This window comes from Mastigoproctus giganteus, chromosome 6, assembly GCF_048544385.1.
Source record: "Mastigoproctus giganteus isolate SK-2022 chromosome 6, ASM4854438v1, whole genome shotgun sequence".
NCBI classification, from domain to species: domain Eukaryota; kingdom Metazoa; phylum Arthropoda; class Arachnida; order Uropygi; family Thelyphonidae; genus Mastigoproctus; species Mastigoproctus giganteus.
Window position 1 is genome coordinate 72,871,053 of NC_143580.1, and position 12,460 is coordinate 72,883,512.

A 12,460-nucleotide genomic window follows, 5' to 3' on the forward strand; every position below is an offset into this window, starting at 1 on the left:
TATACAAAGGGATAATCACCTCCTAGTCTGTGGTAGCAAAATTCCTATATATCACTGACAAAACTTCAATCTGACTGCACAATTGCAGAGGTCTTTTTCATTCTCCACTTCCCTGAATTTCCACTTGGGTCACTGCTACCCTTATGCAGTACATTGTCAATGTTAAACATCAATTGCCACTTCTCAGTCCAGCTGCCTAACATTTCTAGATCCTGTTGCAGTAGCATACTAACTTTACTGTCCTTAACAATCCTGCCAACCTTCGTGTCATATGCAAACTTGGACATTAAGGCTGATATACCTTCATCGATATCATTGAAAAATACACAAAACAACAGTGGGCCCAACACCGAACCCTGGGGAACTATACTAATAACATTAGTCCACAAAGAGCAGTGCCCATTGATTACCAATCTCTGTCGTCTCCCACTCAACCATCCCTTTATCCGTTGTATCAACCTTCCATATTGCTCCAATTTGTACAGCAGCCTTCCGTGTGCAACAGTATCAAAACCTATCCTGAAATCCAAGTATATGATATGAAAATTATTTTTGCATCCAGTTCCTTTGTGACCACACCATAGAATCCAATCAAATTGGTCAGACTAGACGTCCCCTTAACAAACCCATGCTGTGTCTGAACTATTACTACAGTCTTGTCTAGATGATCCTGCAGTGCTCCTATAATCAGATTCCCTTATTTTCCCCAGAATAGAAGTTAAACTAACAGGTCTGTAATTATTTGTGTCACCCTTCGAGCCCTCTTTGTGAATTGCGGATAAATTTGCATATCTCCACTCCACCGCCTCCGTAGCCAGGTGGGCAGGAGCAGAAATCGGAGTACCTAGAAATCGGATTGTCACTAAAGATAAGCATAGGAGCAGAAGAATCCTTTTTGCGAGATATAAGACAAGACTGAGTTTTAGAAAGGTTGAAATCAACTAAGTTGTCTTTGCCGCACTGGAGAATTACCTGAAGATCGGCATTTAAGGAATTGGTCGCAGATTTTCGAGAAGTTGAAGCTGATTGAGCAGAGCAAGGTTTCTCAAAATGGAAAGTGGAATGCAATGTGCTATCATCAGCAAAACTATGGATAGAATTTCCAGTCAATGGAAGAAGATCATTAATTTAAAAGGGGGAAAGAACTGAACCTTGGGGGACACCGGCATTAGTGGAGAACTTAGAAGACAGAGCCATCTACCATCACCCTCAGTGAGCGATCACAGAAAAAACTGGATAACTAATTACAAAAAACAGTTGGTAAACCATAATATGGACACTTGTTTAGAAGACCTTTATACCAAACACGATCGAAAGCCTTTGAGATGTCAAGAGCAACTACTTGTGTTTCACCAAACCTTTCCATTGAATTAGTCCATAAATGGGTAATATATGCCAGAATATCACCAGTGGATTGACACTGATGGAATCCATACTGGCAATCATTGATCAGGCAGAAAGTTTCTGGGTAATTTAAGAGTTGGCGGTTAATTGATTTCTCCATTACTTTAGAAAGAGTATAAGTAATTGCAATGGGACGATAATTAGATGGGAGGGATTTTTCACCCATTTTAGGAACTCGCAGCATATGAGCAAATTTCCAAGCAGAAGGAAAAACACCTTTGGAATAAGAAAGTGAAAAAAGGTGGCAAAGAATCGGAGTAAGTTCAGGAGCACAGGTAATTAACTAATTAGGTTGGTCGGACAAGACTGATATCTGATTAGTTATGTGGTAATCACAGCATATCCCTTCTGCAATTGCCATATTAGCATTAGCATTAGTAGAGGCATATGATGCAAGAAAGCAAGCTTATGCAGCATCAGCCAAAAGAACCACTTCCACTTCACCCCTCCGTTCCTTCGAAATAACTATCCAACTGAGCCTTAAATTTATTTAGGCTATCAACTTCCACAACAAGGGATGGAAGTCTGTTCCACCAACCAACCACCCGCTGGCTAAAGGCAAACTTTCTCACGTCTATCCTACATCTGTCTTTCCTCAATTTGAATTTATGCCCTCTCAGGTGATTGTTCTGAGCAAGAGGAAAAATCCCATCAGCATTGAGCATGCTCAAACCATTCAAGGCTTTATACACCTCTATCAGATCAACTCGCTGGTGCCTAGTCTCCATACACTGTAATTTGCAAAACTTAAGCCTTTCTTCGTAAGAGCACCCCTTTGTTCCATTCACCAATCTTGTTGCCCTTCTCTGTACTCGTTCCAGCATCTCTACATCCTTCTTGAAATGAGGCCTCCAGACCTTTATACAGTACTCTAGGTGTGGCCTGACCATTGCCTTATACAAGGGAATAATCACCTCCTTATCCCTGCTAGAAAAATTCCTATATATCATCGACAATACACCATGAGCTACTCTTGCAGCCCGTCTGCACTGTCAGAAAACTTCATATCTGCCTGCACAACCACCCCCAGGTCCCTTTCATTCTCTACCACTGTCAGTGTAGTACTACAGAGTTGATACGTTGCTCTGGGGTTGCTGTTTCCCATATGTAGTACTTTACATTTGTCAATGTTAAACTTCATTTGCCACCTCTCAGCCCATCTGCTCAACCTTTCCAGATCCTGTTGCAGTAGCATAGTGTCAGTAGTGTCCTTGAAATCCCTGCCAACCTTCGTATCGTCTGCAAACTTGGACATTAAGCTTGATATACCATCATCAATATTATTTATAAATACAGAAAACAATAATGGACCCAATACTGAACCCTGAGGGACTCCACTAATAACATTAGTCCACGATGAGCAGTGTCCATCGATTACCACTCTCTGTCTACTCCCCCTCAACCACCCCTTTATCCATAGCAGCAATTTGCCTCCAATGCCACACTGCTCCAATTTGTGCAGCAGTCTTCCATGTGCAACAGTATCAAAAGCCTTTCTAAGATCCAAGTATATAATATCAAAGTTATTCCCTGCATCCAAATCTTTTGTGACTGCATCATAGTATCCAATCAAATTGGTCAGGCAAGGCTTCCTCTTAACAATACCATGCTGTGTCTGAGCTATAACTGAAATCTTGTCTAGATGATCCTGCAGTGCTTCTTTAACCAGTGCCTCCATTAATTTTCCGGAAACAGAAGTTAAACTAACAGTTCTATAATTACTTGTGTCGCCCTTTCATCCTCCTTTGTGAATTGGGGTCACATTTGCACATCTCCAGTCCATGGGTACTTCCCCTGAGTCCAAGGAAGCTCTCATAATTATGGCTAAGGGTTTGCTTACTTCCTTTGCTGCCTCCTTTAATATAACTGGATAGATCCCATCCACCCCAGGTGCCTTTCTTGTATTTATCTTCAATAATTTCTCCTCCACTTTACTCTCAGTTATTACAAGATTCTCTAGCTTACTGCCAGAGTTGAATACACCTCTGGCATTCCCCTCGCTGAATAACTCCTAATGTGTGAATATCGATGCAAAATATTCATTTAGCTTGTTTGCCACCTGAGCAGGATCATCAACAGTTGACCCATCGATATCAAGTGGACCAATCCCCCTTCCTTCTAGAGTTTACATAAGTAAAGTACTCTTTGCTGTTTTTCTTTGCATCCCTTGCCAAAGATATCTCGTAATCTGCCTTCGCCTGCCTAACCTCCTTTGTAACTTGGTTACAGATCAACTTGTATCTATCATAGGCTTCTGTGTCACGTGTTAATTTGTATGCATTTTTCTTCTCTGCCATATGTCTCATTAGTTCATCTGACATCCACTTAGGCCTAAACCTTGAACAATATTTCTTAGTTGGTATGTAAAGCCTAGTAACTTCCAAGATAAGTTCTTTGAATGCTTCCCATTTTGAATTTGCTGTTGGTGACATCATCAGTTGGTCCCACTGTATAGAATTTAAATACTGTCTCAGTCCATCGTAGTCGCCTTTACGAAAGCAATAACCCTTCCCTTTACCCCTAATGGTAGTTACCTCTTTGAGTAAATCCCACTGCCAAATTGATCGACAGGGCTCTCATCATATACTCCCTCCTATCGTGTCTGGGCAGAATTGCAAGACACTTTCAAATTCAACCCTAATTCACGGCTTTTTTTCAACAGTGACCTGTACTTGTTAAGTAATTCCGCCGGTCTCCTACTCTTAATATCATTAGTGCCAACGTGTACAACTATATCACCTTTTGTGCCCTTAAAAGATGATATCCGCTCTACGTCATCAATCTTTGCCCCTGGCAGACATACCCTGGTCCTGTTCCACCTATCCTTTTTACAAAGCATGTTTCCCGTTTCCCTGACAATAGAGTCACCAACAACTACTAGTTCCTTTTGGACCAGCGCATTCTGCCTTGGGGGCTGCCGCTGTGTTGCGTGATGACCAAGTGCAAGCTCTGGCATTGGTGTGGGCAGCTGAGAGCTTGATGGGCCCCTCACTTTTAATCCTTCGAGGGCATCCACCCTGTCCTTCAAGCTCTCATATAGGCCCAAAACAACGCTGAGTTGTCGCCTGATTTCCTTACGCTCCTTGCATCGCGCACACACTAAGACATCTCCCATTGCAGTATCATGTCCCGTACCTCACTGCTCCACAAACATCAAGCAAATAGTGCATTTTAATAGGCTGTGATTCAAAGGGCAACTGCCCCCTCAGTTCTCCCCTGAGCCACAGCACTCCCATTAGCTTGGGCCTTTTGCTTTGCTGCTCTGGTCAGAGTCATGATTTCGATTTAATTTCAATAAAATTTCAGTTTCAGTACAAAATTAAAACCATAAACTTATATCCCAACACAGTTATAACGCTATATTTATGTTTCAGTATTGAGCGTTATCTACGAAATCCCTTTATATAACTTCCGTATCAAGTTAAGTATTAATTATTTATTTTTTACTAATTATTTATGTTACGTAACCCAAGTCGTTATATGTATAGTTAAAAATACAATTTAATTGACAATGAAGTTCAACAAGATTAATTGTCTGATTAATTAACAATATTATGTACTATACTATACTATAATAAGCTTATGCTATCTATTATCGCGTAACAATGGCGGCAATTTACGAACGGTAAACACGTGGATTTGATACCCTTTCCGATACTAAGCAATACCTACAAAATCTCTATCTAAGTTACTTTAAACTAAGTATCGTAAATAGGAATATAAAGCTACTCTAGAAAATAAGTTAATATACCAATTTAAGCTAATAAAACAGAAAATAAATCAGAAAAAACTTCTGTGTTCCAGGAGCGGCAAAAATGTACGTCTGCACAGGCTACACTTGTTCTCTAAATGATACTAAATGATATAATACTATAATTGTCAACATCACTACATTTTCCCTGGAATAGAAGTCAAGTTTATAGGTTTGTAATTACTCACTTTGTCCTTTGGTCCATCTGAATAAGAGAAACCTTTGCACATTTCCAGTCTGTAGGGGCTTCTCGTTAAACCAAACACGTTTTCATAATTGTCTAAAGGTTTGTTTACCTCTTATGCTACTAATTTTATTATAATTAGCTAGAATCCATGGCTGCAAGAGTTTTATTTACCTTTAGTTTCAACAATTTCTCTCCTGTCTTTTTTTGTTATCATAGAATCGTTTAATTCCCAGTGAGAATTTATTGTACTTCTCATACCCACATTCTATGTACTCTCAATTTTCTGGGATGGATAGTAAAAATAAAATCCCTGTTAATCCAAAAATATCAAAAAATGTTTAACAACGTACCTAAAAAATATGGCAATGGATAAAAAATTATAAAAGTTACCTTGCATTACTCGCGTGTCCAATACGATACTTGCATAGGTATAAAAACATACCTATGGGTAGGCTTGCATCGGATGCCGAAGTCTGCTGATGGTGGTGCACAATATTTTTTACAAGTTTTGTTTTAACTTAAAAAGTATATTGATATCTTTAAAACACAATTTGTTTTTAAAATTATATTTTAATTTTACAAAAAATAGAAAGACATTAGCAAAAATCAGTTCACTTAGAGAAATACGAAAGTATAAAAGATTGTTTTTTTTTTCCTTTTGCAATTTTTTGATGAATGGTGCTTCAAATATTTCTTAAAACCAGTTTTTCTGAAAGAACACTATAGTCTTGCGGCTCGAGAAATGCTTGTACATGGCTGAAAAGAACACTGTGGCTAATTTTTTGTGATGAAATCAACTCTCCTTTCTCTCTTCAGGTTCACCATCATTGTTTGTTGGTTATTTGGAGCATTAGCAACTAAGGCCATATTGCTCCGGGAATATGCGGTGGTCATTCCCTGACCTTTCTGCATCCTCCGTATTTGGTGGTGACGGGCTCGAACCCTGGTCTAATCAAGAAGCGTGTGCTACGCACTGCTGCTCCTTCCCACCTAGCTACGGAGGCGCTCACCATCATTATTTAGTGGTGTCGTAGCCATTACTTGATGTAAAATTTCTTCATTTATTACTTCACGGCCAGCTAAATCTTTGTCAGAGTTAAACCAATCATCAATTGATTGTTCATTGACACCCCTGCACCCCACAATTTGTTGCAAATTTCCTAACATTTCCTAAAATTTCTTGTACCCGATCATCGCAGTTTATTTCAAATCCTAAGAATCCTGCAGTTTCCTGGTAAAATTTTATGCCAAGAAGTCTTTAAGGTTATGCTTTTTATTGATTTCCATGCTGCTGAAACTTTGTAAATCCCATCCAGTACAGTCAGGTTTTGCCAAAATGTCAATAAATCACAACTCTTTTGCGCTTTCCCGTCATTTTCACGATTTCTAAACAAAAAGTTTACTATAAAAAAATTCAACTGAATCAATCCTGACTTAAATAACGAAAGAAAATTTTTATTTTTGCAGTACTACGGAACACAGTAATCCACGCGATACACTAAAACAAACTAAACATTTGTTCTCTTTCTGTTGTTTATTTGAACGGAGGATATGAAGACAGTGGGGTTTGCGGGGTATTAGGTTCATCTCCCAATCATGACTTATAACGCCGCTTCTTGTCACTTATTTACGACTTGCAAAATATCTGTTTATATAGCTATTCTATTTATTACTTGAATTTTATTATTTCTGGTGGATTCCCCCCCCCCCCTACTTTGGAGTCTTGAAGTGTCCCGGTTAATATGATGCTGGTAAATCGAGAGTCTGAGTCTGCTGTATTTCTTCATGTAAATAAAGATGCACAATATTTATTCAGTATATCAGTAATCTGTACAGAATCATTAGTAGCTATTCCATTCCTATTCAATGTAACCAATATGATTTAATTCCTTTCCATCTAGTGATAATATATGCAAACAATTCCTTGCTGGTTTTCTTTATACTCATAGTCATTGACTTCTTTTTATTTGCCTTTTTTTTTTAACCCCACTTATTAACCTGGTTTCACACTAGCTTATACTTACTGTCCATGTATATCTCAACCCAGATGTCTCTCAACTGGTATAAATTTCCCTTTCTGTGGCATACTTGTTCATCACTACTTTTATTTTAGCCGTATTCATCTTTAGTCCAAAATCCTTACTAACTGTGCATAACTGATTAAGATTTTCCTCTAATTCTTTGGGATCGTGGCTTATGACCACAACGTCATCTGCAAATCGTAAATGGTTTAGGTACCCTCCATTCACATTGACTCCTTTCTGCGACCAGTCTAATCTTCTGAAAACTTCCTCAAGGGCAGCAGTAATCAGCTTCGGAGATAGTGTCTCCTTGTTGAACTCCTTTCTCGATTTTAAATTTTCCTTTGTCTAGTCTAATAAAGGAGGTAGCATTCTCATATATTTTTTTCAAAATCATAATGTATGGGGTATCTATGCCTTGTCTTTCCAGTGCCCGAAACATTGCCTTATGCTGTATGGAGTCAAATGCCTTTTCATAATCCACAAATTCCAGGCATAATGGTGTTTTATATTAATTTGCTTTCTCCATTAGCTGTGATATTACGTGAAGGTGATCCATAGTTGTGAATCCTGTCCTAAAGCCAGCTTGCTCTTTCGGTTGATTCTCATCAAGTATTCTTTCTAATCTGTTAGTAATGACCCTTGTGAACAACTTGTAGATATGGGATAACAAGCTAATTGGTCTATAATTTCCAATTTCTGATTTATCTCCTTTCTTATGCAGCAAAACTATGATTGCATTATTCCACTGCTTAGGCATCACACCTTTTCTAATGCACTTTGTGAAGAGCCTTGCCAGTTTTTGTGTTATGTCTCTTCCTCCCAATTTTAACAACTCTACAGTAACTTCATCTTCCCCCGGGGCTTTCTGATTCTTCATTTTCTTCAACACATGTTCTACCTCATCAGAAAGAATATCGGGTATGTTGTATGTGTTGCTAATTTGAAATCCATCTTCCCCACTACTGGCATCATTCCCTCGCTCCTTGTATAATTCTCTATAGTAGTCTTCTGCTATTTATAAGTACACCATTTCTATTCTTCAGTTTCAGTATCATTTGTCTTTCTGTATTACTGCTCATGGCTGCTGATTTAAGTCCTTTGTTTTTCCCTTAATGCTTGTTCTACTTTTCTTGTGTTAAATCTTCTTATGTCCTCTCTTAGTCTCTTTCTAATGGCTTTGCATAACTCAGTATACTCAATTTTCTCCTTGTCAGTGTTATCTTGCTCTTCATTTGTCATCTTCGGTTCATCATAACAAGTGTTTCTTGACTAATTTTTTTCTTCTTTGGATTTCTTTTTCCCTATAGGTTTCTTGGGCTTTATCACTTTCAGAAAGTTGTAATATTCCTCGTCAGTATCTTTGTCCTGATCAGTCTGCAGAAGCTCAAACCTGTTCTTAAGTTCCAGTACATACTGCTTTTTCTCCTCTTCTGTTATCCCAAAGACCTTCGTATTATTTACTCGAGTCAATTTTTTCCTTTCCTTTCTTACATCTATATCAAGTGTGCATCTTACCATTTTGTGATCATTTCCAACATTTACCTTATTCAGCAGGGGAACAGCATTCACGATATATCATCTGTTAGTGAGGATGAAGTCGATTTCATTAGTTGTTAATCCCTTTGGACTCTTCCATGTCCACTTTCTGTTCACCCTTTTCTTGAAAAAGTGTTCTTTACTGACAATCCTTGAGATTCTGCAAATTCCACAAGTCTTTCACATCTTTCATTTCTTTCACCAATTCCAAAATTTCCTATATTTCCCCTTTCTGCACTGTTTTGTGTTTTTCCAACCTTAGCATTGAAGTCCCCCATAATAATAGTGTAGTGAGTTTTCTGCTCACCTAGAACTGCCTGTATTATTATGTAAATATAAATATTATATTTATATGTTTAATTATTTCTAGTAATGCATATTACTAATATTTATGAATGGAAGTATTGAATAATTCTTCTGTTCATAAATATTGAATGAATTGTGTTTGTCTAATATAGATTCTGGTAGCCAATAAAATGGCTTGTCAGCTGTTAGGATTGCCTACAAATCAACTGAATGGTAAGCGTTTGTGTGAATTCTTCATATCGAGGAAAGGACAATACACACTTACTGAGACCCAGTTAGAAGCATCTGGAGAGCTTGTTGTTGTTTCAGGGAAAGTGGTAAGAGGTTTTCACATAACTCCTTCTAAATAGTTTGTAGAACTCAAAATTTGAAACAAATCATTCTTTATTCTTTTGTTTGATGGAGTGAAAGGAGAGTAATTCATTCCAGATATCAGACATGGTGAAATATATATTTTTTGTAGGATGAGTAAGTCAGTTCCAAAATAAAATAATCCTTAATTTTTTGATACCTTGTCACTTTTTTTCATTATCATCATATTGCCATGGAATTTTATTTTATAAAATTAAATCACTCTAATGGCTCTATGTAAGAAGAGGACACGTATTACAAGATATGCACGTGATCAGACTTATGATATACAGCAGGTCCTCGTTACAACGCGGTTCGCTTTACGCTGATTTGCTATAACTCTGTTCTTATATTATAACCCGTATCTGACTATAACACTCTTTTACAGATTGCATTTTTGGCATATTTAACGAAATCGTTTCATTTGATGGAGTCAGTAGCTTGAAAATGAATAGCAAAACAGCATTAAAACGTTTCCCACGCAGACTTGAGAAATTTTCTCGCACGCTAATTTAATTGCAGTACAGTGACTTGTTACGTAGTTCCGAGATCAACATTTTAAAAAATGATCAAGTATATTGCTTGTAATATTTGCGTTATATGCATTTATCCCAAGTCTAGTCATCGCTCAGTACAATATTAGACATCGTGCATAACGGACAGTTTACTTGAACATTGTATCATAACAACGCAGTTACATTTTCGAAGAGTTAATAATGGCGGATAAGAATGAAAAAGGAACAACATCTGGGCGCAGTATGAAGACTATAAATGTAAGAAAAAAGACTGAATTTGAAAATTAAATTAGACATTTTGAAGCGAACAGATTCCGGTCAAAGACAAGCGGATGTGTGCCATAATTTAGGACTTGCAAGTTTAACTGTAAGAACAATTATAAAAAAAATAAAGAATTAATTTGAGCAGCGGGAAAGATAGCTGTTCCACTGCAAGCAACTAGGGCTAGGCCGGCTATTAGGATTGAAATGGAAACACTTTGACTAATTTTATTGAAGATAATATCTAATGCAGAATTTGGTTAAGTTAAATATTATAAAAAAGAGAGCGAGAGAGAGATTAACCAATATGATGACCTGAAGAAAACTCACCTAAAAAAAAAAAAAAAAAAAAAAAAAAATGTGGAACCATTTAAAACTAGTAAGGGCTGGTTGAATAGATTTAAAATCCAGGGAGAAGCCGCAAGTGCAGATTAAGGAGCCGAAACTTTCAAAAAAGAACTTGCTAAAATTATTGAAGAGGGATATTATGTGTTATACTTCTCAACAAGTTTTTAACATAGCTGAAGCAGGACTTTTGTGGAAAAGAATGCCTAAAAGAAGTTTCATATTGAAAGAAGAAAAAAACATGCCAGGTTTCAAAGCGGCGAACGATCGGTTGACTATATTGTTGGGTGGTAACGCTGCGGGGGATTTAAAATTAATACCCCTTTTAGTTTATTTGGAAGAGGGCCAAAGTTCAACCAAAATCGACATATTTTTCATGATTAAATTTATGAATTAAATTAAATCAATTTAGATCAATTAGATTCATGATTTTAATTGGAATTTTAAGTTTAATTTTGATACGTAAGTAGTTACCACATAATTATATACATATGTAATGAGGCGCCTCCATAGCCAGGTGGGAAGGAGCAGCAGTGCGAAGCATACGCTTCTTGATTGGACCAGGGTTCGAGCCCGTCACCACCAAATACGGAGGATGCGGAAAGGTCAGGGAATGACCACCGCATATTCCCGGAGCAATATGGCCTTAGTTGCTAATGCTCCTAAAAAACAAATAACAACAACAACATATGTAATGCAGAATATTTTATATGTACAAATATTAAATATTTTGACTGACATTTGTGCATCTTTTCACTACTGTTTATTATTGATTAGGAAATATCCTATGGCACCAATCACAACTCACAAATACATATGTTACCTTATGGGATTGCGGCGCTCGCTTAGCGCGGACTCACTTAGTGCTCTGTTTTTCCGGAACGAATTATCAGCGTTAAGCCGGGGTCACCTGTACATTGAATTAATGCTTATAATAAAGCAGGGGTTTTTTTTTTTTTTTTTTTGTACTTTTTGGCGCATCAGCTTCTGTGGCCATAATGCACCTCCCAAGGTTTTTGCAGTACTTTGATCCAAGCCCGAGGCGGGATTCGAACCCGCGACCTTTAGGTTGCCAGTCAGGCACTTTACCAACCCGGCTAGCCCGGTCAGCAATAAAGCAGTGGAACATATCAGAACGCACTATAAGAAATGGAAACCATAACACCACAGAAGAGTGATCCAATTTTGACCAAAGTTGGTGATAATGTTAAGAGGGATTATAGCAATAAATGATTAAATATTTGAAAATCTTTCAGCATTAAAAGAGATAATATTGTATATGAACAAATTCTGCTTGAAATTATTTATTTAAAATTGAAATTATTTAGTTAAAAAAAAACTTTGATTAAAAGTTAGTTTCTTAGAATAATACTGAGAAGAAAATAAATTGCTTTTTATGTCCAGCTGATGCACCTGAAGAGAAGATGAATAGTCAGCCCATGAGAGGACAGTGTCATTCCAGTATTGCTGACCAAATTGAACAAGAGGCAATTACATTTTATTGATGTTGGACATTAATGGGAAGAGGAGGACACACATGTTTAAGAACCAGGTACAGAACCTTTCAGAAGCACCCGCAAAGGGCAGGATTGGCATATGTAACAGATTTCTTTGGCTAACAGATTAGCCAATTATGCTCAGATTAAAAGTATTTTGGTGACTTATGTGCCCCAATGGCAAGCATGATGGACGAATAGCGAGAATAGTGAAATATAACCTCAAGGTTAAATTCGTTCTAACAGGGCATGGTTCCTTCAGTGCAAAACTCAATCAACGTGAA

At 37.5% G+C, this 12,460-nt stretch overlaps 1 protein-coding gene across 4 annotated transcripts in view; it reads left to right on the forward strand.

The window, feature by feature from the left end:
- The window catches only part of Pask (PAS domain containing serine/threonine kinase), a 413,885-nt gene that overhangs the window by 154,737 nt on the left and 246,688 nt on the right, over positions 1-12,460 (forward strand). For all 4 annotated transcript variants that reach the window (XM_090376045.1, XM_090376047.1, XM_090376046.1 and 1 more), the window contains one exon: positions 9,361-9,525. In XM_090376045.1, the coding sequence (XP_090232171.1) occupies positions 9,361-9,525 (165 nt within the window). The remainder of the gene's footprint in view (positions 1-9,360; positions 9,526-12,460) is intronic.